Consider the following 19977-nt stretch of genomic DNA (forward strand, 5'->3'; position numbering starts at 1 on the left):
TACGACCAACCAAATCTCGTTGGTCTGTGCACCATTTCAATGACTATCGCCAGCAGCCGACGGCAATAATTGACGATTGGCGATGGTCTTGGGTGGTTGGGGGCATTTTGTTGAAATTTTAACTCTGTTTTTGGTGTTTTTACAATTCTCAAATATAGAGGGTTTAAAGTAGTATAATGTATTAAAAGCAAGTATATTCAATAAAATCTTCTATCGATATATTATTCTTCCAACCAAATATCTTATTTTTGTTTGTTCCCTATTTTACCCTATCCTATCTCTATCATTTCCAAAATGCACATTTGGTTTCCTATTCTGAAAATACTATTATACTTATTCAATTTTTTTAAAACCCCTAAGTTTGTTAATTTAACTAAACACAAAAAAAAAAAAAAAAAAAAAAAAAAAAAAAAATTTAAAAGCAGAAACACTCCCACCACACCCACATTTGCTAGTTTTGCCACTACCATCGGAAGGTGGCCAGAATCTGGTATAATGGCGCACTATTTGCTAGATCTGGCCAATAGTGCGCCAATATAGACTTTTTCGGCTAGATCCACCGTGGATCTGATTGGAAAAAGCCATATTTACAGCCAAAGATCCTTGGTCATGGCTAATCGTCAATGACGAATAAGATATGGCCGTCGTTGACCATAAGGCCAGATCCACGTGGATCTGGCTAGAAAATGTCATCTCGGTACACTACTGGCTCCCCGATACAACGATTCTGACCACCCTTCAGCAGTGGTGGCCAGCTGTTGGTATTTAATGGGTGGGTGAGGGTGTTTTTATAATTTTCAATGTTTTTATTACAGTAGGGGTGTTTAGTAAATTAACAAATCTATGGGGTGTTTTTGTAATTTTTAAATCCTACCTCGTTGTTACCACCCAACTCTTACTTTTTCAAAAATATTATCCAAAATACTAAAATAAACGCACTCTGTTTGTTTAAATATTTTTAACTATCCTATTCATACTATTTCCAAAATACCAGTTTGTTCCATATTCTAAAAATACTATTATATTTTTTTAACTACTTTTAATCCCCTTAAGTTTATCAATTTATCTAAACACCCCTAGAAAAAGTTTAGAAATTAACAAAAACACCCTCACCCACCCACATTTGCCAAATTCCGGCCACTACTGCAAGAAGGTGGCCAAAATCTAGTATAATGGTGCACTATCGGCTGGATTTGACCAGTTGTGCGCCGATCTATCATTTTTCGGTTAGATCCACAACTGTTGTTAACGACTAAACATGGGCAAATCTGACCGTCAACGACCAGATCTAGTCGCAGATCTGGCCTTTTTCGGCCAAATCTACTATGGATCTAGTTGGAAAATGCCATCTTAGCACACAACCGACCAGATCCAACTGATCATGCACCGATACAAAGACTCCAACCACCCTCCGACAATGGTGATAGGCTATTGGAATTTAATGAGTGGGTGAGAGTTTTTTTGTGATTTTTAATGTTTTTATTACAAAGGTGTTTAGTTATTTAACAAACTCATGAGATGTTTTTTTTAATTTTCAAATCCTATCTCGTTATTCCCACCCAACGCTAAAAATATCAAAAATACCATCAAAAATACTAAAACAAACACACCCTAATTGTTTATATCCATTAATTTAACCAAACATATTAATATAACATTCTCCCGTAATCTTCAAGATAATCTATCTCACTGGTAATCCTACTTTTTCAACAATAAAACATTCTACGATCCAAAGAGTTTTAGACAACAAGACATCATCAAAACAATCCAATATTAAGTACCAGAGCATAGCCAAATACCATAATACATTCACATAAAATACATTCTCGTATAATACATTCACACATTCACATAGTATACATTCACGTAGCGAACACCCAATAATTATTAAAATAGTCCATCATTCTCCACACAGTTTTATACGTTAAGACTCGAGAAAGTTTCCGGCTCTCTACACGTAGTAAGTTAGCAGCTGCTTCTTCTTCCTTGAACCTCCGTCTCCATAAAACTCGTTCCACTGCCTTAGCTTGCTCATTCCTTCTCCCTCAGCAGAAACACTTGCAGCAACCTGCATTGTAGTATTAAAATATCAACTTTAATACATAGCATTGACATTTATGAACAAAGTTCCAACCAGTCTAAGTATGCTGAGCTGAAAGAAGTCCATCGCATTTGAGAGCTGAGGGAGTTCAGGTTAAGTTACCCGATTCTTTGCTTCCCTCAGATCTTCCATGTTCAGAGTTCTCAATTCAATTGCTTGCTCCTCTTTGCCTTTTCCTTTTGAGTCTAAAGCATCTTCAGAGCTCTTCCCTGCTGCCTTTCTTTTATTCCCTACCTGTGTATAAGGTTAGTAAGAGCAGCAATTCAGATAATGAATCATATGGGGGACTAAAATAGGAATGCCACTGATATGGAGGAAGAGTTCATGTACTCACCGTATCCATCATCCCCTTCTTCTGTGCAAGCTCTAAAACAGGTCGAACCGCTGCTGCCCTACACAAGTTCTGTTGCCAACAATGCAATTCTCATGTCCTCAGCCAATTTGGTCAATCATAAATTAATTAAAATGAATTTTTACAAATAACTATAACAAACCTGGAGATCACTTCCGGTATATCCTTCTGTCATAGCTGCAAGCCCCTTGAAGTTGAGATCTTCTGCCTTTTCCTTTGACAGAAGAATTTTAAAGATCATTTCCCTGTCCTTGACCGATGGCAGACCAACCATAATTCTGCACAACATATATTTGCACTGATTAGTTAAAATGAAGTAACATTTTAATATCTCAGCAATGCAGCCCTAGAATTAATTATTCTACAGCAAGGTTCCCATGGAAATATTAGGATGATCTTTGATAGGTGATGATTGTCATTTAAATGCATCAAAATTGGAGTGTCAATAATGTTGTAGGATTGATTGACAGTGTTAACTCCTTTAAAATAGACTTAGAATAAGTTAAGATGATTGTAAGAAGATGCTAAGTCATTTAGAAAACAGTAACTTGAGAGTGGTAAAACTCAATAACAATTTGATATGAATGTCTGTGAAACCTTGCTTGAATTATAAAGATGGTCAGTAAATCAGAAACTTCTTGGCAAAAATTTTGAGATAGAAGGTATAAGGAAACAAATATGAAATTTTACCTGTGCTGAAAACGCCTGATAATGGCTTCATCAAGGTCAAAAGGTCTATTGGTTGCAGCAAGAACAAGAATTCTCTCACCAGATTTTTCCATCAATCCATCCCACTGAGTCATGAATTCATTCTTAATCTTCCTCGAGGCCTCATGCTCTCCAGCTCTAGTTCTCTCCCCAAGCATGCAATCAACCTCATCCACAAAAATGATAGTTGGAGAGACCTTTGCTGCAAGAGTGAACAATGCTCGAACAGTCTTTTCATCTTCTCCAAACCATTTGGAAGTGATGGTTGACATTGAGACATTGATGAAACTTGCCCCAGCTTCATTTGCAATGGCCTTTGCCAGCATGGTTTTCCCAGTACCAGGTGGCCCAAATAGTAAGATACCTTTGCAGGGCCTACAAAGGTTACCTATGAAGAGTTCTGGACTCTCCAGAGGTAGTATGACGAGCTCGTGTAGTAATTTTTTAATCTCATCCAAGGCTCCAATATCATCTAAAGTCACTCCAATCTCATTTGCAGGGATAACCTCTGGCCTTAAGCGTTTCTCAAACTCATTGTCAGAAGGAACTTCCTGTGGGCGTAGGCATGAAGAAGTTCTATAGTGAGACAACTGAAAGAACTAAAAGAATTAGTGCTAAATAAAACATCTAATGTAGTCAAGCATATACGGTTTTTGACACACAACCTTGGCCGATGGAGTATTCTCGCTATCCTTCTTCACCACAGAAGTTGGTGGAGCATCCTCGCTATCCTTCTTCACCACAGAAGTTGGTGGAGCATCCTTGCTATCCTTCTTCACCACAGAATTTGGTGGAGCATCCTCGCTATCCTTCTTCACCACAGAAGTTGGTGGAGCATCCTCGCTATCCTTCTTCACCACAGTATCTTTCCCAGGGCTTTTGACTTCCTGAAGCTGAAAGATGTTCAATTCATGGGGCAAGCTGTTCCAGAGCCAGAACAGTAATCACATTAAACCCTCAATATCTTAGATATAGCTATCAAAATTTGACTATAATATGATGCATTCAAGATTCCAAATTCTAGCATCTTGTAAATTAGGTTTATGGAGATATTTCATAGTCAAGTCTCTTAGCTTAACAACATGATCAGTTTTCATCATCTCCAACAATTATTCAAAAGAAAACCACTTGAAGTTGATCCTGAAATTTATGACTAAAAACAGCTAATAAATTAAACAAAAATAAAAAGTGACATTTCCAAGTTGCATATCCGTGAGCAAAAAGTAAGATATTTATCCAGTCATCAAGGACTGCAAATTCTAGGAATGCAATAAAATAAACCAACATATTCAGCAGCCTTCCTAGAGTCCAAGATCTAAGAGTACTGAAGAACGGTTTATTATAAACATGAAAACACCTAATCAATATTAAAATATAGAAACAGTCATAAAAAACAGCTAACACACGAACTTATTCCACTCTATAAACAGGAAAATAAGAAAACAAATCAAACATTTCAGAGTTCACTTAGATCTAACTAAAAAAATGTTTTTTAGAAAAAAAGGCATGATACAAAGTGTATCAAAATGAGGAAAACCAAAAACCCCATCAATCAGAAGCTAAAATCAGCAAAGAATTAGAAGAAAGGTAAAAATAACATCGCAGACATCACAAAGATCAGCTGAGATATCTTCTTAACAAAGGCATTATTCACAAGATAATTATGTACAATTCATAATATTTCTCAAGATCTTCACATTTTCCCAAAAAATTCAAAAAAAAAAATAAAAAATGATCACCAGGCACCAGCAACGTAATCCTGTAAGTAACATAATAAATAACCTTTAAAAAAAAAAAAAAAAAAAAAGAACTTTACCCATTAATAACCATCCCAGCTTCATCAATGCTTAAAAATCTGCTCCTGTGTCATCTTCATGGAAGAACCTGGAGCACCCACGTACTCACACTTTGCCTGAAGCCAATTCCGACAACACCAACACAACCCCCTCCACTCGAAGCAAGTAACAACATATGTTTCGATTCATCTTCACAAAAGAGTGCTCAAGAATTATGGCCATATTCAGAGGACTTCCGTTAACAAGTAGAGAACTTCGTGATGTGAAGTGGGCATTTTTGGCGCAGGAGTACAGAAGACTTTATTTATTATATATTGGTGCGGCCTACGGGCAGTTAGCCTGGGATTGCTACCACGTGGATAGTATGGGTCCAATCACTGACGTAGGGAGAGTTCATGATCACTTAAAAGTTAAAAGAACAAAGCCCCACCTCCATTATGCCACGTTTGCGAAAGATTATTGATAAATGCTTTTGAAAAAGTTTGACTTCACTGGATTGTTGCGCAGAAAAGAACCAAATTTTTTTTAAGCCAATGTTCTTTCTGGCAATCTAATGTTCTAATAAACAACTCTTTACGAATAAGATAACTCCTCTGCACACTCTAAGAGAGCGTTTAGTTTATTAATAAAAAACATATATTACCTTTAGGATGATTGAGAATGTTCGATATGTTTTATTAAATTAGAATAAATCAATAAATATAAATAATTAATATATTGATTAAGAGAAATAAAAGAAGTTGGGAAAGGCTTTTTACCGAATTACCTTTTTTTTTTTTTTTTTTTAATATTATTATTTGGAGAATTTTTTTACTTTAGCTAAAACAACCCCGATACAAAATTTAACAAAGTACCAAACGAATTACCCTAGCCAGTAGCTAACAAATATGGGGGCAAAAGATTAAAGACCATCCTAGCCTTTGAATTAATTGCAAGGTTATAAGTGTCAAAGTATTAACTAAATATCTTTATTTTTATAAGAGTAATTAATGACATTAAGCACTAATCAGTTTTTATTAGGATTAATGAAGCATTGATTAATTTTTAAAAATTATCTTTGTCCCCAAAACCTGAAATTGTTGCAAGAAAACCCAAACCCAAAACAAAGAATTTGCTCCCTCTCTCCCTCCATTAACGATGTCGAAACTCCCTCCCTGTTGTTGTCTTCTTAGCAAAATCAAGCCCACCTCCTTCTCTACATCTTGTACTTCCTCACATTCTTCTTCCTCCACTATAACATCTTGCCCACCATTAACATCTTCTACTAGAAGCTCCTCCTCTCCTCCTAACATTTCATCCAGGTTTGTGTTACTCCTCTTTGTATTTTAGATTCATCCACAAAGATTAATGGACTGGGTTTGAGTTATGATTTTGATTTAGTGTTTAGGTTCTTGGGTTGTGTTTGATGTAATGCAAGTTGAAATGAGTAAATTTGTTGATGATTTTCTGCATTGGGGTAGCTAGGGGTGGTAGCAATTGCCACAACAGATTATAGATGTAGATGATGAAAAATGGATTCCAGAGCTGATGGATCGCTTATGTGATCGGTATATGGCAGCAAATCGCTTAAGCGATAAGACATATGGTAGAAGATCGCTTAAGCGATCAGAATATCTATACCGATGTGTAAGGATACACAGATCGCTTAAGCAATACACCAGATCGCTTAAGCAACTCTATAGATGCTCTTTAAAATCATCAACCCTAATATATCGGTTAATAATTTTTTCTTGCATTATAGGTACATGGTATTATTAGACAAGGAAAAAATTGTTCGGGTGTTGAATATTTGGTGAGTGAGTGGAGGACAAAAGTTGTTAGAAGTAGATCGGGAAGAGTAAAGGAGTTATAGCAATTGCTATGAGTACAAAAGTTAGTTTGAATGAGCTGATTGATGAAATTATTAGAAGAGGTGGGTTGAGTTGCTCATATAGTGATATTGTTGTGAAATATGTTTAAGCAGAGTTCCTGAACATTATAAAGATACCCCTTGTTGTATTAAAGTCTAATGAAGTGTGAATATATGTTTGATGTGGTCAGTAATGGTTAAGGCCGGTTTTAAGGGTTCTATTGCGGATAAACCTTGGGAAAGTTAGTTCAAAGGAAAGGAGAACGAGCAAGTTGGTGTGAGAGATGCAGGTTTTAATTTTAACTATGACGGCATTGATTTCTTTGTTGGAAAATCAAGAGCAGGCGGTGATTTGGGGGTAAAGAGGACACTGTAGAAGCGGTTAGTCATGGGAGGCAGAATAAACTGTGGACGAGGAGGACACCACTGTTCTTGTAGATGTAGAGATTCCTATAAATACAGATTGGTAGAAGTTGTAGTTTGTGAGGAAGAGAACACTACAGTCCTTTATGTAGATTCAAAGGCGCGCAATCGCAAGTAGTAGTGAATCATCTCATGTTTTTACCAATTGATCGAACTTGCACGTAGGGTATTTATTTGACAACAAAAAGGAAATGATGAGTAGGGGTGAGCAGGTTATTGGTAGAATCGGAACCTACAGGTAGAATCAAAACCGAACTGAAACCTACCCAAATCAACACTGTGTGGGTAAGTTCCGATTCCATTTTATGGAATCAACACTGTGCAGTTTCGGTTTCGGGTCCCACATGTGGAGGAACCAGAACCGAAAGTGAAACCTAGAAAAAAAAAACCTACAGCAGGTACCTGCTTGGAACGTACAACGGGTACCTAGTTTGGAATCGAGGTGGGTACCGGATTGAAACTTGGGTTGAAATGAAATATCTGTGAAGAATGGGGAGTCTCTTGTAATTTTACATATAAAAAAAATTTAAAATGAAAAAATTAAATTTTACAATAACCTAATTAAAAAATATAAAATTATACTTATTACATATAAACTACGCCATATAAAAACTTTAATATATATAATATATATATTAAAGTTTTGTTAATTAAGTGTATATTAGAATTAGGATCCAATTAAAAGTTTTTAATGTTATTAAAAGAATTATTTTTGAATAAAATAATATATTTGATTTAATAATAATATAATATAATATTTAGTTATTTACTTCAATTATCAAGTTCTAAGTATATCTATAATTAATTAATTATATATGATAAATTGATAAAATTAATACGTTACTAATTAAGACTACTTAATGAATTATAAGTTTATAACATTACATTAGTAATTAATAAATTACTTAATTAAATAATTAGGGGAGAACGATAATTTCCCACCACGATTTGGCGAAATGACACTTTCCCATTCGTTAGGTTCTGTTATGTTTTCCATTAATATTTTATTAAAAAGATGAAAATACCCTTAAATATTGACTTTATAAATTTTTTATTATTTTAAATGATCTTGATTTTATTTATTTATAGTCATATAATCTCATCAGTTATCAATAATCTAATAATTATAGGCTCCGTTTGGTTCACAATTTGGTGTTTGGGAAAAGTTTTTTGAAAAAGTTAAAAAAAAAGTTGAATTGGCGGGTATTACGATGTAGGATTTACAATTTATAAAATACCCTATGTTTGTTTTTTTACAAAAACACCCCTTACAATAAATATTAAAAGTTAAAAAAACACCCCAATCCACCCTCAAACACAGGACAGCCGGCCACCACGCTGGAGGGTGGCCGGAGTTGCCGTAACAAAAATATTAAAAATATTTAGGGGTATTTAATTGAATAACAAATTTAGAGGGTTTAAAAAATGTGAATAAAGTTGAATAATATTGTGAGTTTTGGGTATTTTACTGTTTAACTTTTTTGGGAATACTAAAAGTAGTATTCCCAAAATTCAACCAAACGAAGCCATAATGTTTTTTATTTTTACTAATTAACAAGAAAATTAATATTCCTAATTAATTAATAAACAAAGGAAAAAAAAATATATCTTTACACTGAACAGTAAATAATTGAGTGAAGACTTTGTTTAATTAAATTTTAATTATTAATAAACTAATTAAGAAAAAACTATTAAGGTTTTTTTTATCTTTCCAGTCAAATATTAACAGAAAATAATAACAGAACTTGACGAAGGGTGGGAAAGTGTCATTTTGAAACTTGATGAGTAGGACAGTGTCGTTTCACCAAGCCTTGGGTGGGAAAATGTCGTTCTCCTAATAATTAAAAATATAATTAATTATAACATTACATTATGATTTATAGTATAATTACTAATTAATTATACATGCATTATAAACAAATGATTAGAATTAATTAATTATAATATTACATAAAGATTTATAGTGTAATTACTTAATTCATTATAACATTATATATAGTTTATATTATGATCATATAATTAAAAACATTATATAATTAAATGATTACTTAATTAATTATGACATTTATTATAAATATTAGTAATTTACTACGTTAACACAATACTTAATTAATGATTAGAGATTTAATTATTATAATGTTACATTAAGATTTATAGTATGATAACTTAGAGTTTGTCTAAGCTTATAGCTGGTCAAATTAGCTTATAAGCTCTAAAATTAAGTTGACATGTTGTTTATAACTTTTTTGAGCTTATAAGCCAAAAAAAAAAAAAAAAAAAGTTCGGGTTGGGGGGGGGGGGGGGGGGGGAGATATCTTTTTTTTTTTTTTTTTTTGCCTTATAAGCACTCTGGTTATAAACTAGAGAGTATTTGTCTAAGCTTATAAGTGGTCAAACTAGCTTATAAGCTCTAAAATTAGCGACCTGTTGTTTATAACTTTTTTGAATTTATAAGTTGAGCTTATAAGCTAAAAAAAAATAAGCAGGGGGAGATACTTTTTTTTTTTTTTTAGCATAAGCACCTGCTTATAAGTTAGTTTGACCAAATATATTACCACATTATCCTTGTTTAATTTAAAATTCCATAGTATACCCTTATTTAATGTAGTACCTTTTTTAGTCATTTTATAAAAAATGTACTTATAAAGCACATTTTACCAAATATGTCAACTAATTACAGTCACTTATAAATACTTAACCAAACACGTAATTGCTTAAAATTTCAAATGCTTAAGCTAATTTTAAGCTAATTTTAGCTTATAAGCACTTGTTGCTTATAAGCTAAGATAAACACCCCCTAGTTTGCAAATATATTACACATTATCCTTGTTTAATTTAAATTCATAGTAACCCTTATTAAGTAGTACCCTTTAAGCATTTTATAATAAAATGTACTTATAAGTCATATTTTACCAAACACGTTAACTACTTATCAGTCACTTATAACTTATAAGTACTTTAACCAAAACGTAATGTTTAAAATTCAAATGCTTATAAGCACTTGTTGCTTTATAAGCTAATTTTTATAAGCTCAGACAAACACCCCTAATTGATTATATCGTGTACATTATAATCATATAATTAATTATAACATTATATAATTAAATGATTACTTAATTAATTATAACATTATATTATAAATATTTGTAATTTACTAAATTAGTACAATACTTAATTAAGATTATAAATTTAATTAATTATAATATTAAATTATAGATTATAGTATGAATACTTAATTCATTGTAACATACATATAGTAGATCTCATAATTAATTATAACATTATATAATTAAATAATTACTTAATTAATTATGATATTAATATAAATATTATTAATTTACTACATTAGTACATTACTTAATTAAATGATTAAAAATTTAATTAATTATAACATTACATTATAGAATAATTACTTATAATTATAACATTAATTAAATATTAGTACAATACTTAATTAAATGATTAGAAACTTAATTAATTATAAATTACATTATAGATATATAGTATGATTACTTAATTAATTTAACATTATATTATAATTAAATCATTACTTAATTAATTACAACATATATTATAATTAATAATTACTTAATTAATTACAACATAGCATATTACTTACAAACATTAATAATTTAACATTAAATTTACTACATTAGTATTTAGTACATTATAAATACCCAATTATAACATTAGTTTATAAACATAGTTATCAAATAGACCCCTGTTCTGTGTTAGTATAAAACAATGGGGTATTGGTAAGTTTACATTTACAAACACCAAAGCAAAATACCAATTGGATTAGGGCAAGTCGAAATGGTATTATCTCAATATCTCTTGATCTCTTCTTCTCCGTTCTCTCTCGTCTTCTTATCCTATGTTTCTGGAAATTCAATTATTGATCTCCCAAGGGATATACTTAGATTGAAGGTGCGTGATATGAAATAATCACATATCTTAGTATTATTCTCTCTTTGGCATTATATGCTGTAATCATATTCTCTCTTTTCTTTATTTCTTCTGTTTAGTTGCCTTTGTGGTGTGCTTGTGCTTGTGGGGCTTCTCTTTTGGCCCCTCAAAACAATTGTAATCAAAAGAGATTAGTGATTTGTGAACTGGGTTTCATTTCTTTGAAGCAATTTCTCAGAATTATAATCCATAAACTCTAACTATAATCGACATATATGTAAAGCACAATGCTATGTATGATTATATTTTATATAACTGGACATCACCAATTGCAGGCTTGCAGCTGGACTGCTGCAATTTGCAATGGGGGTGTATTTCTAAAATTTTTAAGATATTTTTTTCATTTTTAAACTAATAGGGGGATGATTGAAATTTTTTAGGGTACTCGGGTAAGGAACAAAACCTGCATTTTAGGTCCCAGATCCTTGAATTTAAGAACCTACATTGTGCAGTTTCGATTTCAGTTCTTTTTTTTTTTTTTTTTGGAAACCTGCACTGTGCGATTCCGATTCTGAAGCAACGTACCCAGAACCGTCACCGCTAGTGGTGAGGAAGCTAAAAATTGTTGCTGTGATAGGAAATTTGAGTTTATCACTAAAAAGTCTAATTCATTGGTAGTAACGGGTGCATGTCATGACCGAAAATACAAATGATAGGTTTATGTCAAAGGCTACTAGAGTTTGAAAAATTTATTGTTAGCACATTTATCTGTGAGCACACATGTGAGTTGGGACATTCAACCCCTTTTTAGTTACAATTATTTAAATTCCATTTTAGTGGCCTTTCTTCGTGTGATTTTGATTTGTTTTACTATAAAAATTTGATGATTTCCGTTATTTAATAATAATACCTTTATGACACCTGAATTATATATATATATATACATATATATATATGATATTTAGTTTAAATGTGGGGAACAAATTAATTTAGTTCAGAAATTAATTTTTAAATTATTAATGGGATTTATGGTCTTTTAATTTATGGAGGTGATCTTCCAAAGCCACTAATTTGATTAATAGCCCCCACATGGGTAAAAATCGTATGAAAAAATAAGATAATAATTATTATATTTAAGATTTAAGATTGTCACTGTTACCTTATACAATTCAAGTGTAAAATGTAATTTTGTTACAATTGGCCAATGACAAGTATGGCAGCCATTGGAAAATTAATCGAGTAAATCCAAGTCCTCAGAATGAATGCCTCCTCATCCACACTAACTGCAAATTACCAGTATGGAACATACGCCAAGAAGTAAAAATCATTCACCCACCTATTTTATTGCCGCCTTTGCTTGGCATCTTGGATGTGGAACATAAGCTGCAGAATAAGAAAATTTCATACAAAAAGAAGATACTGGTGATCAGACCCTTGAGTAAAATGTTAAGTCACTGCAATATATACATCGAATTCATTGGAATAATTTAAACAATTCATTCCATTTACCTTCGTCCCAACATAGAAGGACATAAACATGCCGCCCAACACAGGCAATCCTGTACGATAAAATATAGCATCAACTAATGCAGCTGCATGTTCCCAAAGTACGAAAAACAAGGTACCAGGCAACTCCATACCTTCTCTTGTAAGAAATTGAGACATCAACCAATTAGCTCCTGATGGTCCAATAACATAGCCAACAAGGTTTGCAATCTGCATAAAATGAAGCTTATACTTAACAGAATCTAGAGATACAGTAACTTAATATGGAATTCCAAGATGATTTAAAAGTATGCTAAATTTAAAGGTGCATAGATAAATTAAGGTCCTGAACCAACCAGTCTGAAATCTCAGAAGATTAGAAGAACAAAGTGAAAGCACATAAACAAATAAAGCATTAACAAGAATCTTGAGTACTTAAAAAGAAAGTTATGACGAGTAAATTTTAAGTAGTAAATTTAAATAATAACTTAAAATTTACTCTAGCTTTAATGCAGTTGAGAACATACCATGAGACAAGTGATTGTGATGGCACCAGCAAGTGCACTAAGTTCTCGGAAAATGAATTCTCCAAAAGCACTCTCAGCCTGACAACAAAATATATACATTAGACAATCAAACTTAAAATACTATTGAGTATTGTTGACAGCAAAAGGTATTAAAGAAAGCTGAAGAATGAATTCTACTTAGCTGTTGTCATATCCTCAATAATACCACAATTAGTGCACTACCTGAGCTATTAGGGGAAGCAAAATATGTTCCATTCATCCTTCTATAGTAACTGAACATCTTCAATATACCAAACTGTTTTATCCATAAGAATCTAAAACTCATTCTGTAACCAAACAAGGTAAATACTTATCACTATTGTAGTCATTAGATTTATTAGAATTCAAAGCAGTTAAATCATATTTCCTTCAATCCACTAATTGTATTTGCACCTTCCATAATTTTTTCCCTCACAAGTCTACTAAACCAGCATGCATAGTGGTCCTCACTTTGGTAGTTACTATTGGGTTACCTTAGTTCCTCAGATTCAGCTCTTATTAAGTCCAATGGTTCAGGAAATGTTCTACTTATCCTCCGCATGATCATTATAGGAGACAAGAGCCAGAGTACTTTCAGCTTTTAGAAAGGAACATGAGGTCTAACTGATTGTTTGAAAAAAGAGGGACAACAGCAAATATCTCAACCATAAGACTAGGTATAATAGACTTAAAGACTTGGGTAACAACTCACTCGATCATGCTAGGACAAAGATAATCTATTGAATCAAGCCTGAAATTTAATAAAATAAATGTATATAGGTATAAACAGAATATAAGTTAAATGTTGTTCGATTCATTAGTACTCGAAGATCAACCCGACAATACATCAGCTAGGTCAAGCAATCCAGTGCTTGAACTCAGAACCAAAGGTGTACTTTACCCTAACTCATACATGAAAAATATAACATTAAGAATTCCGGGAAAGATAGGGATCACCTCAAATGTATTCGCTGCTGATTTCACAACCATTTCTGGAATAAAGAATAAGCAAGTTAACCATGCCCATGAAAGAAGCTTCCTAAAACAAGAGAGAATAAGCTTTCAGGTAAAGGTAAAACTGAACAATTTTCATTATATCACTCTACAGAATGACAGATGAAGTAACAAAAAAAATTCGATGGAAAGAAGAATTACCACTCTAAATCATGCCATAAAGCAACGAATGTGAATATAGGCCAGACATTAAGAAGCTTTCTTTGAGAACCCCCAAGAGGAATATACATGTACCTAAGATTTTAGCCATTTTCAATTATACATTTCTGAATCAACCGAAGTGCCGGAGAAGACCAGATGAAGAGTTGAAAGATGTACCTCACAAGCCATTTGTTGAAGGAAGCATGCCAATTTTTCCAAAATGTTTCCAAGTTGTGGCAATTATTAAGACATCTAGGCATATTCTCCCAAGTCTCAATGCCACATATCTACAATGATATAAATGGAAAGAAATAAGCTTTCTCCAGCTGTATACAAGATAATAAAAAGAGCCTACCACAAGTTACAATTGAAAAGCAGATAAATCTGTTCCAATACTACCCACGAAGCAGCTAAATTAAGGCAGCAGTTCAAGAACAAATAAGATAATGGGAAAAATACAATTTGAAACAAAATATACCAGCGACCAGAACCGAAAATAGCGCCAGATCAGAAAAAACTTTAACCACATGAAGTTTAAGACCTGTAATAGCATATGGCAAAAGTATAAGATCAATATGACAATTCCATGAATTGAAGCTTACTATCTATCAAAATTAAAAATGGCAATACAGAAAATAATATGGGACAAGCGAGCCCAAACTTTACAGCCCCTTTAACCATAAATTGTGATGTTGAAATCTTGTCTATCTTTCTAAATAATGCTTCAAAATTTACAGCAATTGAAAAAAAAAAGGAAAAAAGAATTATAACGAAAACTAGTCCAATTAGGTCATTCACACGGGTAATTAGTGAGATAATTGACGGTATAACATATTTTATGAACTGTAGTGCTCGTTTCCATAATAGAAATCCCTTGGAAGGTGAGGATAATTGGTAATAAATTTTCAGAACTTGTTTCAGCCACATAGCACATGAGTTCTTTTGCACTTCAATAAAATATCAGTAGGAAGTTTGATCTCTCATCACAGCAGAAGTTAAGGCTCCTTTTGCAATGCTCTTATATAGTTAACATGTTCAGGTAACTTCATTATATAAAAAAAATATGTTGTGTATCAAAAGAACATATTTCAAGATGATTCATATTTAAATCTGATATACCCATAATCTAAATGGAAAAAGCATAAAATAATCAAGATCATGTCTTACCCCATATCCAATGATGAACACATCCAAAGGAGATAGTAGTTTCCAAATGCCACTAGTGTTGCAGAAACAAAATTAATTACTTGTCAACAAAACTGGATTACAACAATTCTGACATAAGATTCATCCTTTTCAAACTTACCTGATTGCAAAAGCATTGTAATAAAATAGATGTGTCATTAGTTCCATTAGAAAAAGACTAAAGACCCAGCGTAACCCATACCAAACCACATCTCTTCTTGAGTAGTTGCTCTGAGGTACATCTAACTGAAAAATCATTGTAGGAAGAAAAAACAATGAGATTCCATGACAAAGTTCCGGTATTGACAAAGCTTTTTGAGAAACATAATATATGTGTACTGCCACAGTGTTGTTCAATAGAAAATAATTAATGGCAAGTTACATGTTTGTAATTTATAATTATTTATCCTCTAACTTCCAGACAACTGTGGCCTATTTTGGGAGTAACATGAATAAGTTACACACTCCTAATAGTTTAATGATACCACAAGCTAAATCACTTGCGCATGTTGGCCTTAATGTTGTTATTTACTGGAATTGCTTATTTCATGTCTTTTGGGCCTTCCACTAAAAATATTCTTCAGAGATCGAAAAACTGGCCAGATAAATGCTTTAATTGTTTCTCTAACTCAGACTCTTAATGACTTCCAAAACAATTAGAACTCCATGACAGTGGTGAGAAATGAGGCCAATGACTAAGTACAACTACAGAGGGTATCACCAAAACCACTTCATCCAGAGAATAGTTCACAGCTTTAAATACAATTGTAATATTATCATAAGAAAAAAGAAAACAATGAAAACATAGTATCAGGATGAGAGTCACTGACCTGTGAAACAAACGCATTGAAGCTTATAATTGGCCCAGCAATGTAAAGAGGAGCATATACCAAATAACAGAGGTATGCAATAAAGGTGAAACTTTCAATGACACTTCTCTCCTGTGTGCAAAAATAAATTCATGAACATCAAAACCTATTAGTACAGAAGATAGCAGCGACAAGGATGCAGTAAGAACACTAGTACTATGACTCTGTCTAAGTAGCTGCTAACCTGTAGAACTTCCAAGCAACTTTTTCCCGATTTACAATTTTGGCAACGTTGGACATGCTTCTACAGTTATTGGAGCAGTGTGAAGAAATATCAGAAAAAATTTGCTTCTGATTGGGTAAAATAATTGTTTCCCATGACTGTTTGAGTACAGGCAAACATAAACTTTTAAGAAAATATCAATTTATATACCTAGGAACCCAGAATTTTCCAGATCAATGTTCAACATGATGGGCACAAGAATATGGAGGGTCTATTCTTCAGGAACAGGCAAACAATGTTGTTTCAATACAGAAACTTCAAGGCAAATGAATGTGTGCAGAATATTTCATAGCAGAATCAAAATTCAAGCACTAGTTCATTGCTACCAAATTTGCAATTTTATTTTCCTAACAGACATGGCAGTGAAACCTAAGTAGAGCTGAAACCAAACAGAAAGTAAGCATTCCCACAAAACAAGAAAATGAATAAATCATCTGCAGTACCAGAGTCTCTGTGACACAAATACCTCATGATCGAATCGAGAATCCTGATGGGCCAAAAAGTAATCATATCCGAAGCTTATCATGCGCAAAATAACTGAAACAATTAATCTAAATAAGAAACCTGCCTAAAAGAACACCATATAAACAAATAAAATATTGCATTTAAGATTTCCAAAGAACAATTCCATTCTACAAGAATAACTTCTATTCTGAACTGAAAGCTATATTTCTTTTCTCCATTGAAGATTAACAAAACCCCTAATCTGGTGTGAGAGGCAATCAATTGCAAGGTCTCTGATACCCAAGTAACACTACCAGCTAAAGTAATAGGAGTAGCCTGTCCAACTATCATAGTTCTGTAATTGCCCATAACAATTTATGTGGCTAAAGAACTAACTTCTCTAGCAAAAACCTTGTAGCCTTTCTCAAGATTACTTCACTAGAAAGTCAAGCATACATGGGAAACTGTGAACCCTATTGGCTCTAATCCAACAATAGGCAAAGCACCCAAAGGGAGATCAGTAGCATGTAAATTTCCATTAACTGTAAAATTAGAACATATGATGTTTTAACTCAAGGATATGAAGAAAAATCACAGCAAAAAGGAAGACAACAAATGAATTGAATCAAGCGCATACCAAAATTAAAGCAAATATGCCACCTAAAGGTCCCTCGAAAGTTGTCCAAATATGACCATCGTTGCCTAAGCAGGACAGAAAACATAAACACAAAGGTTCATTCAGTTAGAAGTAAGATAACAAGAAATGCAACTACTACATGAAAGAACAAGCAATTACTAATGTATCATACACAACGCACCCAAATAACGAGAATGAATATCCTTCATAAACACGATTACATATTAGGAAAAATATGTTGAAGCCCCAAAGTAGAAATGGGAAGTAGTTTGTTCGTGCAAAAACCTGCAGAAAGACAAATGTAGTTAAATATGTCAGCAACAAGATAACTCTTATGGGAAATTACCTACTTTAAAAGATTAAAAATTGATGGAGTGGCAAACATACCTTGACCAGAAGAAAATTAAGGGAGGCAATGGAGAGGATAAATATAACACTACAAGGAGATTAAAACAATAGTGTTACTGAAATCCCAAGATTAAACAAAACATAAAGAGTATAACAAAAAGGGCATACCAAGCTCCATGCAGATAGAATAGGTAAACTAAAGAAAGGCAAAGCCAGAGAATCGACATCCCTTTGGCTCTAAAATGAAAAACAGCTCTAAGGGAATTGGCCAGTGTGGCAAAAACTCCAAAAACCACGGAAAGAATAGGTATATTAGAACGAAAGTTTCTCCATTGAGCATCAGAGACATCCTAAAACAAAGTGGAAGAAAAAAGTTAATAAACATTAATTAATTACAACTAAGAGATGATAATAGAAAGGGGGTTCAAGTAAATTACATAGAGAAAATTAGAGAGCCAGCCGGGGCGCAAGACGTAGAGTTTTTTATAGTGATCTGAGGCAGAGAGAGATAACAACGAATTGAGAATTGAGAATCATTTCTTAGTAGTTAAATTCATAAACATAGATAGAGAAATGGAATACCATTAGAGATTTGAAGAGAGCGACGAATAATGAAAACGTAGAAGACTACTGCATACGCTACGAGAATATAGAGTTCTCCTCTGATAGAACAACTATGTTTCTTCTTCTTCATCTTCGATTCACTCATGGTTGTTTGACACACCCAGATGAGCTTTAAAAAATTCGCATAACCAGTCTATAAAGTTGACATTTGAGTGCAAGTAGCCAACTATTTTATTTTGAGGACAAAAATACTCATGATGTGTCTTTTGTGCCCTTAATGAGTCAAACCCAAATAAACTCTCGTTTCCTCAACCATTTTCACTCTCTAACTCTCCAGAAACTGGAGGCTAGAAACCCAATACCCAGTGAGTCGAGTTCGACAAAGCAGCCAGTGGCTGCCTACATGGTCTATCAAAGTGAGAGCCACAACTCAACTCTCCATGATGATCATAGGTACCGATAAACTAAAAAACCTGATCCTGGCTTTTTCCTCCCGCTTTTCAATAACCAGAACTTTTTAAGATTCAAGTTATCTAACATATATATTCTGGGTAGAGAAGAAAACACCCTTAAACATCACTGCAATCAGACTGAGCGCAGCCGCACAGGAAATTCTTCAAACACCTTGGATGCATAACTCAATTCAACAAAACAAGAGCACATCCTCAAAGCATTATTCACAATCAAGCAACAGAAATCAACCCCAATTTACTAAATTCATTGATTCTCAAGAATAAGCAAATTCGGAATACAGAGGTGAAGAAGCAAAGACAATTGGGTTTGTGTTAATAAAGTAATCAATTGGACACAAATACCATTACTCTGTTAAATTGGATCCAACATCTGTTAGCCATAGCGTCGGTGCGATTTTACTAGTTTATAAAAGAGTTGTCCTTAAAAATTATTGTCCTTAAAATTTTTTTGAAAACCACAGGGACTAAGTAGTTAACCTAAAGTTCTTTGATTGAGCCAATTGGTTTAATTCTCACATTTGATCTTCTATTCATATGTTCCCTCTGTATCATAATAATAAAAATAATATTTGAAGGAATGATACAATGTATACAAAGTTGGACCATAATTGACTGTAAGATGTAGATCATCTAAGGCACATTATCATGGCATATTTCTCCTGTTCGAATCGGGGGTTTGAAACCAAACTCCTCCTGAGGAGAATAGATGGGCAATTCAGATGAGATCCAAAATATATTCAACTTTCTATTCACTTGTAAGATCTGGATGATCTGGAGGGGATCGTCATGACTCCTCTCTTCTCGATAATCTATATATCCCTTTTGAGTATATAGATATCGATCTTCCTAGCACAAATTTAGGGATATAGCATGTGTATGGAGTATTAATTGGGATTGAAAATTAGGATCGTGAT

At 33.1% G+C, this 19977-nt stretch overlaps 2 protein-coding genes across 5 annotated transcripts in view; both read right to left on the reverse strand.

The window, feature by feature from the left end:
* The window catches only part of LOC116119653 (putative membrane-bound O-acyltransferase C24H6.01c), a 30793-nt gene extending 11490 nt beyond the window's left edge, over positions 1 to 19303 (reverse strand). Inside the window, exons 1-19 of one of the 3 annotated variants that reach the window (XM_031405593.1) lie at positions 18609 to 19301; positions 18464 to 18519; positions 18195 to 18376; positions 18066 to 18114; positions 17860 to 17963; positions 17679 to 17743; positions 17064 to 17134; positions 16559 to 16618; positions 16336 to 16446; positions 15627 to 15751; positions 15488 to 15539; positions 14799 to 14861; positions 14498 to 14607; positions 14321 to 14413; positions 14123 to 14204; positions 13148 to 13225; positions 12776 to 12851; positions 12645 to 12694; positions 12239 to 12518 (exon numbers count right to left, since the gene is read on the reverse strand). In XM_031405593.1, coding sequence (XP_031261453.1) covers positions 12477 to 12518; positions 12645 to 12694; positions 12776 to 12851; positions 13148 to 13225; positions 14123 to 14204; positions 14321 to 14413; positions 14498 to 14607; positions 14799 to 14861; positions 15488 to 15539; positions 15627 to 15751; positions 16336 to 16446; positions 16559 to 16618; positions 17064 to 17134; positions 17679 to 17743; positions 17860 to 17963; positions 18066 to 18114; positions 18195 to 18376; positions 18464 to 18519; positions 18609 to 18735 — 1596 coding nt within the window. In that variant the 5' untranslated portion in view covers positions 18736 to 19301 and the 3' untranslated portion in view covers positions 12239 to 12476. Of the gene's footprint in view, positions 1 to 12238; positions 12519 to 12644; positions 12695 to 12775; positions 12852 to 13147; positions 13226 to 14122; positions 14205 to 14320; positions 14414 to 14497; positions 14608 to 14798; positions 14862 to 15487; positions 15540 to 15626; positions 15752 to 16335; positions 16447 to 16558; positions 16619 to 17063; positions 17135 to 17678; positions 17744 to 17859; positions 17964 to 18065; positions 18115 to 18194; positions 18377 to 18463; positions 18520 to 18608 lie in introns of those variants that run through there. The other 2 variants (XM_031405594.1, XM_031405595.1) reach the window with 2 other exon arrangements.
* On the reverse strand, positions 1719 to 5034 carry LOC116119654 (uncharacterized AAA domain-containing protein C24B10.10c-like). 2 transcript variants are annotated; one of them, XM_031405598.1, is made up of 8 exons: positions 4978 to 5022; positions 4019 to 4082; positions 3827 to 3979; positions 3144 to 3712; positions 2596 to 2731; positions 2436 to 2504; positions 2204 to 2335; positions 1719 to 2068 (listed from the first exon to the last, which is right to left on the reverse strand). In XM_031405598.1, exons 1-8 carry the CDS (start codon positions 4989 to 4991, stop codon positions 1952 to 1954), a joined length of 1254 nt encoding a protein of 417 aa, XP_031261458.1. In that variant the 5' UTR covers positions 4992 to 5022; the 3' UTR covers positions 1719 to 1951. The 2 variants fall into 2 exon arrangements, with proteins under 2 accessions (XP_031261458.1, XP_031261457.1); XM_031405597.1 differs by having other exon boundaries at positions 3827 to 4082; positions 4978 to 5034.
* Positions 19304 to 19977: the final 674 nt, after the last annotated feature.

Source organism: Pistacia vera, unplaced genomic scaffold, assembly GCF_008641045.1.
Source record: "Pistacia vera cultivar Batoury unplaced genomic scaffold, PisVer_v2 Contig898, whole genome shotgun sequence".
Lineage (NCBI taxonomy): Eukaryota > Viridiplantae > Streptophyta > Magnoliopsida > Sapindales > Anacardiaceae > Pistacia > Pistacia vera.

Coding starts and splice junctions, on each gene's coding strand:
- LOC116119654 (XM_031405597.1), bottom strand. Junction 3,713..3,826: donor AGAATACTCCATCGGCCAAG/GTTGTGTGTCAA, acceptor CTACGCCCACAG/GAAGTTCCTTCTGACAATGA. Junction 2,336..2,435: donor AGAAGGGGATGATGGATACG/GTGAGTACATGA, acceptor CCTTATACACAG/GTAGGGAATAAAAGAAAGGC.